At 39.4% G+C, this 20423-nt stretch overlaps 1 protein-coding gene across 4 annotated transcripts in view; it reads right to left on the bottom strand.

The window, feature by feature from the left end:
* The window catches only part of LOC126281172 (unconventional myosin-IXAa-like), a 312562-nt gene extending 293843 nt beyond the window's left edge, over window positions 1-18719 (bottom strand). For 2 of the 4 annotated variants that reach the window (XM_049979857.1, XM_049979858.1), the window contains exons 1-2: window positions 17205-18429; window positions 2114-2363 (exon numbers count right to left, since the gene is read on the bottom strand). In XM_049979857.1, coding sequence (XP_049835814.1) covers window positions 2114-2363; window positions 17205-17506 — 552 coding nt within the window. In that variant the 5' untranslated portion in view covers window positions 17507-18429. Of the gene's footprint in view, window positions 1-2113; window positions 2364-17204 lie in introns of all 4 variants that reach the window. The other 2 variants (XM_049979854.1, XM_049979856.1) reach the window with 2 other exon arrangements.
* Window positions 18720-20423: the final 1704 nt, after the last annotated feature.

Raw genomic sequence — 20423 nt, 5'->3', positions numbered from 1 at the left:
CTGGAACTATTACATTGTTCTTGAAGTCTGAGGATATTCTGCCCACCTCATACATCTTGCACACCATGTGGAATAATTTTGTCATGGCCGACTCTCCTAAGGATATCAGTAGTTCTGAGGGAATGTCATCTACTCTACAGGCCTTGTTTCCACTCAGGTGTTTCAGTACTTTGTCAAATTCTTCTCACAGTACCACATCTCCCATTTCATTGTCATCTACTTCCTCTTTCTTTTCTGTAATATTTTCTTTAGGTTCCTTTTCCTCGTGTTACCTCTACATCTCCCTTCTATCTTTTAGCTTCAGTTTCTTGGCTTAGTATTAAATTTCAATCTGAGCTCTTGATGTTCATACAGCTGCTACTCTTTCCTATAAAGATGTCTTTAATTTTCTGAAGGCAGTATCTATCTTCTCCTAGATGTGCATGGTTCTATACACTTTCATTTATTCTCCAGCCATTGAAGCTTGGCCATTTTGTACTTTCTGAAGTCGCATTGTTTACATGGTTGTATTCCCTTTTGCCTACTTCGTTTGCTGCATTTTTTGTTCATCAATTAAATTTGATATCTGCTGTGATATCCTACAATTTCTCCTACGCCTTGTCTTTTTATTTACCTGATCCTCTCCTGCATTGACAATTTTGTCTTTCAAAGCTGCACATTTCATCTTCTACTGTGTTCCTTTCCTCTGTACCAGACAATCACTACCTAATGCTCCCTCTGAAAATCTTAACACCTTCTGGTTCTTTCAACTTATCCAGGTTTCAACTCATTAAGTTCATATCTTTTTTGGAATTTCTTCACTTTCAATATGTAATTCAAGTGAATTAATTATGTTCAGAGGCCTCATCTGCCTATGGAAATGTCTTACAGTTTAAAATCTGGTTCCCAAATCTGTCTTACAGTCATATTGTCAACGTGAAACCTTCTGGTGTCTCGAGATCTCTCCCATGTACGCAACCTCCTTTCATGATACTTAAACCAAGTGTTAGCAATAATTAAATTATGTTCTGTGGTAAATTCCATCAGGTGGCTTCCTCTTTCATTCCTTTCCAACGGTCCATATTCTCCAACTATTTTTCTCTCTTTTCCTTTTCCTATTATTGAATTCCAGCCCTACCTCACAATCAAATTTTCCACTCCCTTACAATGGTACCAGAATAAGTGCTTAGGGAAGTTGTCATCAGCTCACCTGGATGGTTTCAGAAAGTGTTGTATGGAGTATACATAGGAAGTTCAATCTTACACACAATTGGTGCTTGCTGAAAATATGTTGTTTCCTGCAGTTAAGTTGTTCAGTATCCAGAAACATCATTACATATATGAGTACAATGTACCCCTTAACAACATATTGATGGAGTGTGGTAAGCATACAGTTGTGTACGCCTGTTCTGCATCCTTCTTCTGGAGTAGAACTTGCACTTTCTTGCAATCACTTACCGTTTTTTAGTATTCCAGAGATCTACAAGAAACAGCTTGAAAACAGTCAATTGTTCATATTTGATACAGAATATGACAGATACATAATCACATATGGTGGCATCCATCTGTCTAGTGGCATGGACTGATTTTCAATTCCTTGTTCAATTATTTATGTATCCCCCCCCCCCCCTTCCCCCAAATGACAACTGAAGGAAGCATCTGGAAAGCAGATTTTGTTCCATTAACTCATTTTACATAGACTCAACATTTTTTAAAGATTTTTTTTGAGAATTTATCAGGCATGATTTCACTTTTGAATTAACAGCTGACTTCTAACAAAACAGTACTTTTGCTTGTTTTGACCAAGAAATTTGGTTTCATTAAAATATTTCTTGCAGCTCTCTCAACCGACAAATGTTTCTCTTAGACAGTACGGCAATCGTTGAGTACTCATGAGACTGATCCATGAGAATGAACACATGTCACAGTGAAAGCTGAGATTTCTCACAGCTCTGGAATAGGAGCATCTGTTTTCATTATATTGATAGGGGAGGAAAAAGAACCAACACTGACTCCCCCCCCCCCCCCACACACACACACACGCTAAAAAATAAAAATTTAAAAACCCAACAACAACAACCTATGATTATTCAAATTTTTTATGGATGATAGAAAAATACTCAATTTAAATTACCTTAAAGGGATTGAGTGCAATAAGTATGGACCCTACATAAGTATATATATGCCCTCCATTGAACCTTGCCTTCAGGTTATCTAAGAGTGTTTGTTCATTTAAATCTGGTAACTGGCACAGATCAGGATATTCCCGGTCCTTTGGCTGGTACAGAAATCTGTAGAAATAGTCACGGATAAGTTGTGGATCCATCGTGAAAGTGTCAGTCCATAATGCATCATTGACTCGTTCTTTTTCCCTAAGGTAGAACCTGAAACAATGAAATTTCATATTCAACAAATGGTACTGCACCAATATAATTATAAAACATCAATCATTGCAAAAACTTATGCAATAACAGTAAGAAACAAGTATGGCACCTGACAACTTAATAAAATTTGGTTAACCTTAACAGTCCTGCCCTCCACTGCAGAAAATGTACATACCTTTATCATAAAAAGCTGAACTCCTAGGGCAGCCATACACTTCTTACTACAAATCTGATGCTGACAATTGACAGATCACTTCTCTGAGACATCATACCTCATGAAATATTACAGCAAATGCAAGTGAAAAATTTCCCTAGCTGTTAATTTGGCAAGATTTGTAAATTTCCCCGAACCCATAACATCCAATAGAGTTGTATTCTGAACACCCGAATGGATTGTGTATCTCAGTTTCCCTGCAAAAGCCACTTCATTTCTGATATGTAATTTCCATTACCAATAACCAAGCCTAACAATAATTCTGTTCATGAAATGTAAAATTCTGTCAGTACATATTTCAATAGAAACACAAGTGTGTGCAACTTGCTCACCTACATACATCACTTTTTGGTAAATGTCTCTCTGCTAGACTCTGTTTTGATGGGGTTCTAGGTTGCAATAAAATATTAACAAAACAGTTTAAACTCACCAGTAACCACAACTTCAGAATATCCACCTCAAAACACATATGTGAACAACAAAGCAAAACACAGCTCCAGCACGCATTTTCATTTTTATGTTGTTATCCCATTCCATTCTTAGTTGGCTTGAGGACAGTTCCAGTGTTATTCACTAATTTAATTATTCTTTTCTTGAGCCAAACAAACTTGTTAAAAATGACTAAACACAAATGCACCTCCCCCCCCCCTCCTGCCCTTCCACACACAAACATACACTAACAAACCAAACAAACAAATACTACAAAAGTGAATTGCAGAGCAGTTCCACATACAATGTCAAGAAGACACGATTATTACTTACTAATCAAATACTCATACTGTTATTAAAGATTCCTCCTCATTTGACATTTAACCTAATCATCCATTATCTATCTTGTTTAAGTTGCATCTCAGGTTCCACTGGGTGTCTGGTACATAGGATTATAAGAACATCACTTATTTCTTAGAGAGAGGTGAATCTAGGTTTTCATTGAGAATATGTAAGTAGATATGTACTAAAATCTTAACATTCCCAACCAGTTTCACAGCAATTAAATTTTGTTCTTTGTTTAGGAGCTGATAGCCCTGGAATTGCACTAGAAAATCCCCATAACAACAACTTTCGGTGTACCGTGTATGCCTGAAACAGGGTGGCACATGGTTAGTCACCTGATTGAATTCTGATCCTACAAGTATACTATAGGGGCAATAGCTTTCAAATTGTGCGCCCAACTTCATGCAGCTTATGGGAATTATGCCAGATGTCGTTGCGAGTTCATTGCTTTCATTGTGAGTCCGTCATTTCAGTTTGGCGGACAAAGGACGGTTGACCATCACAAAAAAGACGAAGATTGTGTTACTGTTCGCAGTGAAGAACAGCATTACATTGACACAGAGAAAGTTTCATGCTCATTTCGGCACACAGTGGGCTCCCAGCCCACAGACAATACGCAGATTACATATAAAATTCAAAGGTACTGGAGCTGTTTTGGAGTGTCAGCAGCCACATGCACATACCATACGTTTGCCGCAAAACATTAAAGCAGTTCGAGTGACTTTGACTTGTAGTCTGAGTAAATCAACTAGAAGAGCCAGTGCCGAGTTGGGAATTTCACACTGATCTGTACAAAGAATTATGCAATTTGACCTTCGCTTGTATCCATACAAGATGACTGTAGTGCGTAAGGTTACTGCGAGAGATAAGCAGCGGAGACTGCAGTTTGCCTGTTTCACAATCAAGCAAGACCAAAAGGCAGTGCTACACAACACATGGTTTTCTGACGAAGCTTAAGTTTTACGTGAACGGTGTTGTGAACAAACAGAACATTCGATTCTGGGCACGTGAGCCTCTGCGAATAATCCACAGGAAAGACACCTACGGGGAGAAAGTGTGGGTATGGGTCGTAATGTCAAGCCATGGAATCATCGGCTATTCTTCTTCGATACTACAGCAACCAGTGAATGCTGTTTGCACATGCTGCGAAACCATTTCTTTCCTCAACTCATGGCTTCACGTCTTCCATTGCAGACACAATGGTTCATGCAGGCTGGAGCACACCCCCACACTGCCAACGTTGTACTTGATTTCCTACACAAAAGACTGGCTCTTAAGCTGTTGGCACCCAGACAGTGCATCCGTACGTTGAGCATCGAGAGTGCCGAGTCTCTGACGTCATAGCATGGAATAGCACGTTCGGGAATCTTTCCGAACGTGCAGTGCAATATCTGGCATGTCAGATATTCTGAGCATGCGTCTCAGCGTTGACCAATGAGATGGCACATCGCCACCTATGTCACACGCACGCTGTCTCCCTTCAGTACAGAGTTGTGAGGCACCATATTGGCATTCATTTCAAGCCTATATGTATATATACCGCTTCTGAGCACCACCAAACTGAGAATCACTGGAAAACCCTTTGTCAACTGTGTGATTCGTTCCAATAAAATAATGAGGAACTTCATATTCATGGCAAAAGAATTATTGTAACTTGAGTATTATGAGAGTAGGCTATTTTAAGGCAGCGACACAATGAAGAGCCACTCAAAACGCATTGTTCTTGGTACAATTTGTTATAATTAAATTTCAATTAGTAACATAATTATCTACAATTAACGTTTTCAGCAACAGCTAACATAATACAATTAGACAGATAGCATGTGTTGGTGGTTTAACATAACGAGTAGCCGTCACTGTCCTGTAGGGAGATCTTTGATGGGGCGGTGGTTCCCATTTTAACACTATCAATTTTTTCCCTAACATTCGCGTATTTATTAGGTTCTGATATTTTATTATTAGTTTAATCTAAGTATATGCTATAATATTTGATGTTATGTAAATATAAGTTCACCTATTTTGGGGGGTGACTTTGTTCGATTGGCTTAATCTACAGGACAGCTTGTGCTACTTGTGTAAAGATATATTGCTCCTTTTTCTTTTACACTTCGTAATTCACATGTTGCAAACATTCTGCTACTGGATAGGAACAGTGATCAAGTAAGACTGGCCTTGGGGTTTTACTAAAATGTGGGAATGATGAAATAATGTTTATCTTACGCGGAGAAGTATTCCAAATTTGTACCGTACTCTTTGTAATGGAACTTTTATAAGTCTGTGTCCTTATTGATTGGACATGGTACATTCCTTTTCATGGACGATGGAGGAAATGTGCGTTTTAATAAAGCTAACGTGGGAATTTTACGAACTCCCACTGAGTAAACAATGTGATTTACGAACTAGAAACATCCCTCAACCGCCGCTGCAGTGCGTTGCGATTGGGTATACAATGTTGGGGGCCACGTACCGTATGCACAAGTCGCATCGTTCCTGAGCGTTCAGCAGCATGTTGAACTTGGTACGCTCAATGTTAACGTTCGACAGCACAGTCTGTGTACCGGCGGCTTTAGGGTATTGTAAAACAAATTCCCAGGACATTATGTAGGAGGAGGAATGTGACCTCCCCACAGCCCAGATATTAACCCATGTGACTTCTTCCTTTGAGGGTTCCTTAAAGAGAGGGTGTACCACAGAAACCCCAAAAATGCAGTGCAACTTAGGGCCAACACTGTGGAGTTGAGCCGCGCCATTCCAGAAGATTTGTGTTGGAGAGTCGTCATAAATGCACGCTTGCGACTTGAAAAAGTTGTAAACCAAAACGGCAGTCATATTGAACATGTGATTCATTAGGTTGAATTTCAAAGCTGTATTATTTATTTCTACATCAATAAATTACAAATATTGTCAACAACAAATGTGTTATTCATGAAACAAATCAGGTGATTTATCGTGTACTACCCTCTATATCCATAGCACATCTACAGTTCATGTCAAAATTTCTGAAGCTGAGACTATCATAGAACTGGCAAAGTTCTGACTTGTCTCTGCTCTTGGTGTAAGCAGCTTTTCCAGTGTGAGATGCAGCTGGGAAATACTTGCACGTGCATGATAGGATCAAGAGTTGAATGACTAGACAAGATGGCAGAACCAATGATAAAACAGAATTTGATAAATGTTGTCACGCTGTCAAGTGGATGAATTTACAAGGTCACATTATGGAACATATTGTGGAGTATGCAGTAAAAAAAAAAAGTTATAAAATTTAAACTGTACTCTTAAGTTCCTGCCTAGCTACCGCCATGGAAATCAGAACTTTCTGAAAATATCTCAGAAGGTTTCTGAAACAATCACAGGATTATGATACATATCAATCCAGCACCACAGCTAGTTTTCCTGCAGTCACAGTTGTTGGCTTCACTAACTCACAACCAAACTATAAAGCTGGAATACAAAAAAAATTCCCAACAAATTGTCATATTCTGAGAAACAAGCAATCCAAGAAATAAAAGCAAAACTCAGTAATTTACCGTACACTGGGGTGACAAAAGTAATGAGTTAGTGATATGCAGATATACAGATGGTGGTAGTATCGAGTACACAAAGTATCAAGGTATAAAAGAGCAGTACACTGGTGGAGCTGTCATTTGTACTCAGGTGATTCATGTAAAGAGGTTTCTGATTTGATTATGGCCACACAAAAGGAGTTGACAGGCTTTTAAAATGGAATGGTAGTTGGAGCTACATGCATAAGACATTCTGTTTTGCAAATCATTAGGGAATTTGATATTCTGAGATCCACAGTGTTAAAGAGTGTTCAAATTTCAGTCATTACCTCTCACCATGGACAACACAGTTGCCAATAGCCTTCACTTAATGACTGAGAGCAGCAACGTTTGTGTAGAGTTGTCAATGCTAACAGGCAAGCAGCGTTGCTTGAAATTACTGCAGAAATCAATGTGGGATGTACAACAAATGTACCCATTAAGACAATGTTGTGAAATTTGGTGTTAACAGGCTATGGCAGCAGACAACTGACCCAAGTCCATCTGCTAACAGCACGACATTGCCTTCGCCTACAGTGCCTCTGCTGGGGTCATGACCATTTTGGTTGGACCCTAGATGACTGGAAAACTGTGGACTGGTCAGATAAGTCACACTTTCAGTTAGTAAGGGCTGTTGGTAGTGTTCAAGTGCGGCACAGATTCCATGAAACCAAGGACCAAAGTTGTCAATGAGGCACTGTGCAAGTTATGGCGCTCTAAAGGCTTGGGCTGGGTTTACTTGAAGTGGACTGGATCATTTGACCCACTGAACTGGCCATTGACAGGGGACGGTTACGTTCAGCTACTTTGAGATCATTTGCAGCCATTCATAGACATGAAGCCACTGGCAACTGTCACCAGTTTGGACCTACAGTGACAGATTGTAGCTGCATCATGTACTCAGTCCACCTTCCACACTTGGTGCCTTGAGTGTGGCAGAGCTATCCCAGGCCCACTCAATCAGTGAGTTGGACTCCTGCCCAGGCAGGCAGCTGCCTTCTGCCACCACTGACGCAGGTGCCGCGACGCTTCACACTGTCTCTCGCAGGATACAGCCATCCATCAAAACACTATTGCAAGAACTCAGGCTGCCTTTGAGCACCACTAATACAACAAGCGCGTGACGCAACAGAGCTAACTGGGCCGCACGACACATACTGGGTACTGGCGTCAGCAATCCTGAGCGCACCAGGCTGCTGGGCACTAGCTGTCACCTTGCTGGCACACATGTTGAAACAGGTGTTATTGCTCTGTGTATGACAAGTGCACATATCTGAGTAAAGTAAAGTGTGTATTTTAATAGCCATGTTTATTGGGGCTACCTCCGACTAGCAACCCCACAACTTCCTGTACCAAAACCACCCTGCCAACCCCTGGGGGTGGCAACGTTACAGTTGTTTAGGAACACCACAGCCAAATCTTTAGCACACTCTGAATCATCTGTAGCAGCTGTTGCAGAGATGAGAAGTGTGCCTATAGCTGTAGCAGTTTGTCTGATTCGCAGTAATTTAATTTAGTTAGTTTCCATTTCCAAACACAGTCCTGTGAGGAAGTGAATTGTGCCTGTGCATTTTAGTGTCTTGCCTAGTGTTTACTAACTTACTCTAAGTTGTTGCCACTAACTTACTCTAACCTGTTGCCTCCCCCCCCCCCTCTCCCTCAGTACATTTCTTTCAATCTTAGGCTATAGCGAAAATTCTATGGAGCATATTTTAGTGCCTGTTTCTTCTTCTCATCTTCTCATTTATATCTTGCACATATCCCAACTTCGGTAGTGCCCCAGTTGGGTAATTTCCTGGTTTGGAGTGGTTTGGGGTGGAGGGGTTGGGGCAGGTGGAGGGGGAGTTTTCTTGTTCTACCTCAGTGAGTTCAGATGGCTTTGTTTGTATTTTTTGAGATCTCATACAAATTTTTAAACAGTATGATATGCATAAGCACTGCACTTGTTGTTTTCAGACACAAGGGAAATTGGCCATTGTCCTTAAAAAGCTGGAAGCTATGCTAGCCATGGTCAACAGGCTTCTGCCTATTGCTCTCAAAGCTACAGTGACATTGGGACAAGACCGGGGAAATTGTTGGTGCCCTGGCAACCCAGTTGTCACTTCACTTCCGATATGCAACATCTTACCAGCCTGTCTTCACTTGAGAATGGGTGGTGGATAAAGGTGGGTTCGAGTCTCTGGGCAGAAGTCAAAACAGAGAACTGGCAGTAAGGCTGACTCCTTACAGCTTAAAAACAGGTATGAGATACTACACAAGTTGATGACACTTCTGAGCCAGTGTGTGACACCTCTCATGTTTGGCCAATGGGTCATTTTCCAACCCAATCCGAACAGGTGCAGAGGACAGTTATGCTAGTCGTAGGGATCTCGTATGTTAGGCAAGTAATGGAGCCCCTTGGGAAACAGGGGCAGGTCAGGAAAGAGGCCATCAGGAAAGAGGCCATCCAGGCGCAAACAATCTCCAGTATCGGGGGAGAGTTGTAGGGTTCCCCTTAATAGACCAGGCATGCCCTACTCACAGGATGTGGATGCTAGGATAGCGGATTATGTGAGGTCTGCACATGGGGGATTTTTAAGGTTAGAGGAACTTCCCTTGGGATCAGAGATGAACTGCCTGCTGATATCAAAGATACATCAGCCACATGGTATTAGTAACCAACAGGAGCATCCATTTTAAGGTCCCAGAATTAGTAGTGCTTACTAAAGGTTATAATGCCCAGATTGTATTAGAAACATAAAGTTGATTGAAACCAGAAGTAAATAGCAATGAAATCGTAAATTCAGATTGGAATATTTATCATAATGATAGCTTAATTGACAATAATAGCAGCTCATTTATTGCAGTAAAGAATTCAATAACATGTAGCGAAGTTATCAAGGATTCCAAATGTGAATTAATCTGGGTAAGTTAAGCATCAAAAGTGGGTCAACATTGGTAACTGGATTTTTATAGGCCACCCGTCTGCAGACCAGCTGTTGCGATAGAGTACTTCAGAAAGAATCTGCAGAATCCTGTGATTATGTTTCCTGATCATACCTTTGTAATAGGAGGTGCTCAAAATGCCAGGCATAGATTGCAAGAGTCATGCTAGCTAAACTGGTGACATTTTTTTGGATGTATTGTCTGAAAATTAACTTTTAGCAAGTAATTAGAGAACCAACTCATGAAGATAACAACTTAGACCTCCTAGCAACAAACACACACAAGCTTCTCAAATCAGAAATTGTTTAGGAAGATATAAATGATCATATGGCAATGGTAGCATCTGTCACTACAGCTATTATAAGGCATGTTACGAAAGTTAGGAAAATATTTTAATTTTTGCTTAGCGTGAGTGACGGGACACGAATTGCTGAGTATCTGCGTAACATCAAATGTTCAGTGCTAGGAACGAAGGTTTGGAGCACAAACGGCAAAAATTCAAAAGCATGATGCAAAATGCCTTAAATACATCCCGAGCAAGGTCTTAAGGGATGGGAATGACTCACTGTGGTTTAGTAGCGGTCTTAGAAAACTGCTACTTAAAAAAAGAAAGCTTTATCACAGATCTGAGAGAAGTCAAAACCTATCTGGTAAACAAAAGCTGAACAGAATGAAATTTTCACTCTGCAGCGGAGTGTGCTCTGATATGAAACTTCCTGGCAAATTAAAACTGTGTGCCCGACCGAGACTCGAACTCGGGACCTTTGCCTTTCGCGGGCAAGTGCTCCACCATCTGAGCTACCGAAGCACGACTTACGCCCGTCACTCACAGCTTTACTTCTGCCAGTATCTCGTATCGGGCGTGCTTACTGTTTAGCATGTATATAAATGATTGAATATAAAGCATGGGTAGCTCTTTAAGGTTGTTTGCAGATGATGCAGTCGTCTATACGAACATAGCAACACCAGAAGACAGTAACCTATTTGCAGAAGGGCCTACAGAGGATTTCAAGGACTGGCAGCTGACCCTGAACATAAATAAACAAACATATTTCACATATACAAAAGAAATCCATTGCTGTACAATGTAATATTGACAACTAATTGCTGGACACAGTAATCGCCATAAAATATCTGAGAGTATCTATCCAGAGTGACCTTAAGTGGAATGAGCACATTAAATGAATAGTAGGAAAAGCAGACTCAAAACAGATTTTTAGGAAGAATCTTAAGGAAATGAAGAGGCTTACAAGGTACTTATCTGAATGATTCTCAAGTACTGTTCATCAAACTGCAACCCATGCCAGGTAGAATTGATGGAAGACATAGAGATGATCCAACAAAGAGTGGCGCATTTCATCATGGGATAGTTTTATTGGCACAAGAGTTCTATAGAGATGCTCAATAAACTCCACTGGCAGACACTAAAAGAGAGGTGTTGTGTATCACAGAGAGGTTTAATATTGAAATTTCGGGAGGGTACTTTCCACGAAGTCAAACAACATATTACTTCTTTCCACATACATTTCGTGAAATGATCACAATGACAAAATTCTGGAAATTAGAACTAATACAGAGGCTCACTGATAATCATTCTTCCCAATCATTGTTTGCATATCAAACAGGGAAGAGGGAATCAGAGGTGGATGAGGGTGACATCATCCTGTGTTACCTGCACCAAAGGTGAATTATTTCATTGGCCACAGTTCATTCCTCTTTTCTCATTTCCATAGCTTTTGAAGTCAACAAGAAAACTGTAGCTTCCAAGCTAATGGTGTATTGTGTCTTATTGTGTTCCCTACTGGCTACCTCAGCTGCTGTCAGCTTGGGAGTCCTGTATATTTTGCACTATTTATGCTGCTACTTAAATCTTTTGTACTGCTTTTAACATTTTAAAGGAATCGGAATCGATGAGAAATTTATTGCTATGAGGGCATTTCACCTGTTCCACTGTCTTCAGAATCATGTGCAGTATTACACTGCATACAATGAACTCATTGAGAACATGTACTCCGAAAACCCTGAGGCCCTCCCCGTGCTTTGAACAATCGATGTATAGCAACATCTGAATGCATTCTTTCTTATAATTTTGAGGAATCGAATATAATTATAGGCCATTTTTAGAAGCTGCTCCAATCTTGGCACAAAATGACAAAACCAGTCAAACCCAAGGAATCCACAGAGTATCATTACTCAAATATGATTAATAAAGACTCATTCCATTACTGGTTGAGCTACAATATGATATGCAGGTGTTCGTAGTGTAAATAGTAATTTATCTTATAGAACTGATGAGTGTTGAGTGGTATCAGCTGTTCAGTCATTGCTCGCCAATCTCAGCACACAGACTAGGTACGTGAAGGCAGATTATTCTTTTATGTCTCATCAAAGATAAAGTATTTGCGATGGAGCACAAGTTCAGCATGGGAAAGGAAATCTGCCTTATCATTTTTAAAGGAACCATCCGAAAATTTACCAAAGTGACGCAGATGTAAATAAGGCTGGTCCCAAAACCTTTGTCATCATTTTCGTTGGGCCTTTGTGCCACTTCAAAGCAGAGTCGGCCTTGTTACTATGGAGTTGGCGATGGTAGTTGCAGAGGGTGGCCGGATGCCCTTCCTGTCACCCCCCCCCCCCCTCCCCCAGCTGGAATTAGTGTACTCCAGCTATCTGTGTCTAGTGTAAGCCATGAAATTGTGCGAACGTTTTTTCAAATGTCTGCGAGTCATGTAACTGAGCCGGGACATGGGGACCAGACCGGTATTCACCTAGCGGGATGTGAAAAACCGCATAAAAATCACATCCAGGCTGGCCGGCACACCAGTCCTCATCGTTAATCCACTGGGCGGATTCAATCCAGGGCCGGTGCGCCTACCCTAGTACAGGAAGCAGCCAGCGTATTAGCGCTCTCAGCTAACCTGGCAGGTCCAGAAAGCCCTTGTAGCTACACTAATTCCATAACCTTGCAATACATACAATATTTACAAACACAATGGTAGCAAAACTGTGCACTTATGAATCACACAATAGTGTGACAAAACTGAAGCAGATACATTTGTCCCACTCCTGTTATAATGTTCAGTGCTTTTAAAGACCTGGGCTTCGATATGTGAGGTAAAGGAACATGTAATGATCACGTTTCTATCTAGGAAAAAATAAAAGTGAAACACAAAACTAATATAGAAAAAAGCAGATATCTCAGTTGTGTCTAACAAAAGTTGTTCCCTATGTGGTCCATTACCCTTAGATAGTTGTCACAAACACTCTGAAACACCCCGTATCTTGCACAATATAGTACTCTGATGTTAGTGAAATCACATTCACAAGCGAAGGATAAGGCATGTGTTTGAAGTCATCATTAATGACATGGTAACATCCAAGTTAGTGAAAGAGGTGTTCTCAGCATTCAGCAGCTTAAGTTGACACAGTTTCTGAATAACATATTCCAATGAGTAACCAATGGCATCCATAACAGCATAAGTAGGCATTGGTTTGGAATAACTTAATGTGTTTCTAATGAGCAATAAAGGTCAATAAAAACTAACTATAAGACATCAATGATAATAGCTACTGGCTAAGGTAATGTCGAGGAATATTTATAAACTAGAAATCAAGTAAACTAGGCAATCTCATATGTATTTATAATACTGAAGGAGTAAACAGGTCTCAGAATAAATGAGATGTTATAAGCAGGATGATGTGTCGTTATACATATAATATGGAACACGTTAGATGCATCAAAGCAGGATCTACACTGAGGAAAAATGAAATGTATACAGGGATATCATCACTGTGAAAAGTGTAGAATTTGGTGCCTTAAGTCCGTATGGGGAAAAAGGTGTTCTCAGCAGTTCTACAGTTTCTACATGTAAGCAGAGGGCACAATACTTCTGAGGCTTACTTTGTAGATTAGAGAAACCTACCCGGGTTCAAATAACATGTTATTTATACTAAAGGTAGTAATCGTTAAGAACGAAAAAATATCTGAATTTTGTATGATGACCATCAAATGTTACTGGGTGCTCAAAATGTAACTTCATCTGTGTGGTTATGGTGACCAATGGACATATAAATTATTGTAAAATATATGTATGCAGAGTATGAAAAATGCTATTATGAGTTTATGGTAAATGATACCAATACAGAATGGTGTACAGCAGGTTATACATCCAAAAGAAAATAAATACATCAATAAATGATACGCAAATATATCAGGAGGTGTCAAATGAAAATATGACACACTAATAAATGTTAGTGTTTTTAAGTACTCATCATAACTGTTAATACTTTTATCCCAATGTGAAGCAAAACGTTCAACACCTTCCTAGAGAAATGTTTGCTATTGCCTACAGAACCATAATTGCACCTAGATGTGAAACTCTTCATCCAAATCAAACTTATGACCAAGAATTGCATCATGGGGAGAGATATGTAAGAGCTTCCCAGGAAAACTTCTGCACTGTAGTCAAAATAAGCTAGGCAATATGTGAGCATGCACTATCCTGCAACAGAATGATGCTGTCCATCAACATATCTGGGCATTTGGACCTGATGGTGCACCTCAATATTATCAAAGTGACGACCTGGATATTTTTATATTTTTTGGAGCCCTGAAGAGAGACATTCAGGGCCAATGATTTGCTTCTTACATTTATGGGCAATGATTTGCTTCTTACAGAGTGATGCATGTCTGGGTATGCTCAGGATTCTGCAGGGAACCGCAAACATTTTCTCAGGAAGGCATTAACCACCTTGTCTCACAATCTCAAGTCAACCCCTGAAACAAAATTCTCCCCACACCACCCAGAGTTGCCTTTTGTCGCCCCGTAACATCCTTGTTAAACCCTACAATATTCCCAGACTACCTTCTCTACCCAGCGGTTCCTACCCCTGTAACTGACCCTGCTGCAAATCCTGCCCCATGCATCCCCCCACAACCACCTACTCCAGCCCCGCTACTGGTAAAACATACACAATTCAAGGCAGGGCCACGTGTGAAACTACACGTCATTTATCAGCTGGCATGCCTGCACTGCACAGCCTTTTACATTGGTATGACAACAACTAAACTGGCTGAGCGCATGAACGGATACAGACGAACTGTCCGCCTAGGAGATGTCTAATACCCAGTAGCGGAGCATGCCCTCCAGCATAATTCTAGGGACCTAGGAACCTGCTACACCGCATGTGCCATTTGGCTTGTCCCACCCAACACCAGTCCCTCTGAACTGCGGAGATGGGAACTTGCACTCCAGCACATCCTTTCATCCCGCCATCCCCCTGATCTGAACCTACGTTAAACAACCTCACTCCCATTTACTTTTCAGTCTTCTCCTCTTTCCCTTTCCTCTTTAGCCATTCATGCATCTTTTCATCCTACATCTTTATACTATACACCTCTACTTCTGTATGCATCCTCTTTGGTTTGAAGCTGGCACAGTACCTACAGTAGAATATCTTTGGCTTCCCTCTGACAACCATGCCTCCATCCTTACTACCTTCCCTGTTTTCCTTTCCCTGTTGCTTCATAACCTGGGTTGTGAGTAACTAAATCCACTTTCCCTTCTACCCTTTTTTTCCCCTCTCTCCTCCCTGATGAAGGAACATTTATTCCGAAAGCTAGGAACTTGAATTTTCGGTTTTTTTTTTTTTTGTGTTTCTATCGGCTGTACTGAGCTGGGGTAACTACTGGCCAGCCCCTCTATCTCTTTGTTAGTATTTCTTAAACATATTAACAGTTATGACGATTACTTTTGAAACAATAAACAGCCTAATATTTTTTTCAATCTGTCTCATTATCATTTGACTGCTGCTTATAACTTGGTTGAGTAATGCTGATGTCTTTGCATTTGCACCACAGATAAGAAAGAGTACAAAAACTTATGTACCAACAAAACAAAATAATCAAGGGACAACGATAAATTTAGTTTAGGGTGAAAACCGGTGAGACTCGTATATGACCACACTCTCAGTATAAGTGCTTAAGAGCTATTAATATGGGAACTAAAATAAGATAAAGACATATGAAATGAAAACCAAGAAAAGGCTACCAATATAGCCTCTAGAAGTGGGGCAAGATGTTATGTACAATATTAGCTATGCTTGTTACAAGAATCACTTGTAATTACTACTGATTAGGTAATTACTTAAGTTTATCTATCACAATATAATTTGCCTGAGTGGAGTAATATGTAGTATTACCACTATCTCATAGTAGCTCTATCAAGAACTTCCTCTCCCAAAACCTGCACCAATATGAAACGCAACACAATAATTTGCACATATTCGAGAATAAAGTACAGAGTAGTCATCACTCCTTTAACTTTCAATATACTATTTTTACTCAGTCATAAGCTAGCCTTAATACAGAATTTTACAGGCAGAACAAAACCAACAATTGTATTATTAAGTAACATCGAGACGGTCTAAGAAAACCCCAAAAGCTCATAGGGCTGTTGCCAGTTTTCACCTGTGAAAAGCTAATGGCTCCAAGCAGAAGCAGTAGCTATCTACAGAGCTGTGATAACACTGAGCCACTGCCATAGAGAAGTTTACAAAATTGCATTACACTATTGACTGATGTAGGCCAACAAAGGTGCCACACCCACCTCACTGCAACTGCCAGGAATCAACTTACACTGACGCAACTATACTTTCTGGAATGATACATTTAAATTGCAAGAAACTGCTTCTTTTTTTTATTTACTACTAGTTGACATCACTGATCATCAAGTCCACACAGAATTATGAAAAAGTAATCACATTTTTTCCTTCCAACATGAACTAGATATCAGACCACGCTTGTGATCAGCGTCACTACAAAGAAGATGTCAATGGGCTACACTTACACAAACCAAACAAAGATGAGGTCTTTTACAAAAATGCAAGTTCCAACTGCAAATCAAAATTGACTGTTTGTTCAGCAACAAAAGATAGAAGAACAATACTAGTTTTTCTTGCTCCATTCATTGTACTTGATTTATTTTTGTTTTTGTGTGTACAACCATTCATGCCAGTGCTGTCAGTTTTTCTGTTGAGAAATAAGCAGACACAGGCCTAACACAATGACAGTCAAACAGCAACATTACAACTTTTACCTAATACTGAAGAAATAAAACAGTAATTAGGTTAAAAGATAAAAGTGTAGAGTACTATTCAATCTCTGCACCAACAATCAGAATCACAAATATTCTCTCTAGCAAGTAACTTTAATATGATACTGTTACATAGCCTACAATGAAATATAAACAGTGGTCTATCTAAGCTGATTCATCAGAGATCTCAAATATTACAGCTGCAGTACAGTATCTACTACCAGTATATCTAGACTATATGACAGTATGCTGCAATTACCCCCTCCAAATGCAAAAGGTTATATAAGCTTACCTGTAATACTGCTGATGAGAGTCAAGCACCCTGGGCCACAACAGCATAACAGCAACAGGTTTCTCATTGGGTCCAAGTCTTCTTTCCTTGCATTCCTGGCCAAAAGAATCACCAACCACCTCGGCAAGTTCATAGTGATTTCCATTACTATCATTTAGCGACAATCGCTCGACAATACAAGACACAATTTCTTCAGATGTAGTCTGCTTTCCAGCTTCCACAGACAGTGATTCATAATGTTGTGAAAGAGCACCCACGAACACTTGTACTATATAGCGATTGTTTTCCACATTTCCTGACATTCTTGTGGCCTATGTTGGTCTTCTCTTCAACGGTTGAGGCACATAACGGGCAGCACATTTGATTTCTTGTGGAAACATGTTTGCAGGCGATTTGACAAGAGTCGAAAACATCAGCAACACCTAGTACTGTTTTCTCATCGCTCCTTTTAACATTCAGATCTGATGAAAGTGTAGGTGAAAGTAAACAGACAGAAAACACCACACTCTAACCTCCAAAGCATCCATAATAACTCTGTTTAATGCCATGACTGATTAATATGAAGTTTCCAAACAATTAATTGATGCACACCACAGGAAAACGCCTTCGGCACTTTCAGAACAACACATGTCAATATAGGAACACGAGACAATTTTTTATGACACATCCACTTCCTAACTTGGTTGTTTGCAACAGCAATCTCACTTTACGGTTTGATTCCAAGCAATAAGAATGTGTAGCTCCGTTGTTCCAGTGGCGTGTCTGTTAACGCGATTTAACGCAGAATACAACACTTTTCTTCGTTCCATAAAAACCACCAGTGCCTTTATTCGACAGCAAAGAACCAAATAAAGCTCCAAATTTGCCAATTATCATATTTCTACAGGCGGAAAAACTCAAACAAATGTCTCTTAAACGATTGTAAAATTTTCACATTTTGTAAAAAAAAAGTTAATAACTGGCGTAATCAAACAACTTTAATAAAACACCACCCACCATTCCTCAATGAACAGTTACCATAATACTATGCAAACTACGCATGCGCACTGTGAAGGCAAAAGCAGGATACGAATGATTCGTCACGTCAAGAAAAAAAGATGGGCTGATATTTATAGATATATGACGCTTGTTCCCAGTACATTAATTGTACCTTCTACGTATCACTGAAAAACATAGATTTCTATAATTATTTTGACAAGTTTTCGGAAACGTCCATAGATATTCTTAATGTGGAGCTAAAATGATATATCTTTCCATCATCCTTGACGTTAGGATACGCCTTAAAATTATAATGACAATCGATACTGTATACTGTATCAATTGAAAAGCTCAATGTATGGTTGATACTGCTCTGACCTGTTAGTGTGTACTGCGTAACAATACTTGTTAACTGAATGTATCAAAATCTGCCGAAGAAGTTGTTTAATAAACTTCTCTGTTTAAACACTCGAAATTCTCTTGTTTGTTTAGGAGCTGAATCCAAAATCGTGTAGATGATATGCTGCAAAATCGCAAAATGTGCCCCAGAACTGTATTGTTGTATGGAATTAATATGGGCTGTCTTGCGTTTTTCAACTGATACCCAGCTTGGAGCTTATTAACAGCCAACTTTCATGTGATGTGACAGTGAATACAGTTCCGTTACCAATATTTTCTATATTAATCAGGGAAACCATCAACATCCTGCCCATGTTTTACCATGAAAATGAACTAACATTTTACGAGATGGTGATCTGATGAAGGGTCCTTATTGGAATACATTTGCGCAAAAAGTAACTGTGATTGCCATCCTACAAGGCGACAAGGAATTAAAAGATAAATTTACCTTATGGGGGATTCCATTGTCACGGGTGTGATAGTTGCACTACGTTTTTCAACCGTCAGATGCTGATGTAACATAAAATATAAATAGAAATAAAGTAAAGATTGACTGGTTGCCATACAAATAATTGTTTTACCCTCCCTTTAAATCTGAATGTCAGAAGTTTACAAATTGAGCTGTTATTCATCTTTAAAACTTTGTCACGGGTGGGACAGCAAATAGATGTAGCCTTGAATAACCACCAACATTTTAGAAGAAATCTGTGATTTATGCACTTATTTTCTTTTGAAAATATTGAATTCACATTAATAAAACAATTCTCTACATGACATAATATCAATAAATATTAGATTAGTAATACCTACAATAATTGCAATCGAAGACTGTCGGGTAGGACAAGGAATTGACATGGGTGAGACTAATGTGAAGTACAATCTGTTTTTTTTTTTTTTAATTTAAACTGAGTTTATTATGTCAGTTAGCTATGAAACAGTAGGTAACATCTATTTAGAGGGCACTTTAAGTTTTAATAACTTTGTAGAACATTTTTGTTGCCTATAAATTTTGGTATGGTATTACTTTACAGTTCTTAGTACTTAATTATTTCACTTGAATAATGTACCACTTCGAAAAAATATACACTTGACCTCTCACCCACTTTCGAAAATGTCTAAATTGCCGGGAAACTCATAAGTTGTTCTTAACCTGTTTGACATTTGGATTTGGGAGAATAGCAAGAACTTGTTTAAACTCTATGTAGGATACATCCTGCACGTCAGCTTTGAGGATACATCCTGCTCGTCAGCTTTGAATACCTTTGCTGAGTCCCAAACACATAATCTGTATTTACCCACTGTCTTCTACACTTCTCTGTGCAATTGCAGCATATCTGTGTGTAGTGGATTTCTTTCTTGCAGTTTGTAACTCAACTAAAATAAATGTTCCTGGCATCATTTGTTCCACAGCTGGTTCTAAACCTGTAACTTCTTCGGAATTGGGTGTCAACAGGACATCAGGATACGATTCCTCATCACTCATCTCAGAATCTGTGTAGATTACTGAATATATGTTGGGTTAAAGTGGAAAAACCTCCACTTCCTCTAAATCTGATTTTAGTAAAGTTCTACCACATATTAGGTTACAGGTATTGTAACCGTTGAAGTAATGCTTGCTGCGAATATCTTTTTTTTTTTAAAAAAAAAAAAAAAAAAAAAAAAAAAAAAAAGCTTTCCAGTGTCCATCCAGAAGGTATCTGTTTTCATCAATATGATCTTTTGTCAGAAGAAGAAAGTTTATTCCAGAAACAGATGATTTGGCACAGTCTAAAAATTCCTGTGCATTGCTGATGATGACTTTCCTTTGCTTAACTTTATTATTCCAAACAGTCCTTTTTGTTA

This window comes from Schistocerca gregaria, chromosome 7 (genome assembly GCF_023897955.1).
Source record: "Schistocerca gregaria isolate iqSchGreg1 chromosome 7, iqSchGreg1.2, whole genome shotgun sequence".
NCBI classification, from domain to species: domain Eukaryota; kingdom Metazoa; phylum Arthropoda; class Insecta; order Orthoptera; family Acrididae; genus Schistocerca; species Schistocerca gregaria.
Note: the sequence above shows the minus strand (reverse complement) of the source record. Positions and strands in the feature narration are given on the sequence as shown.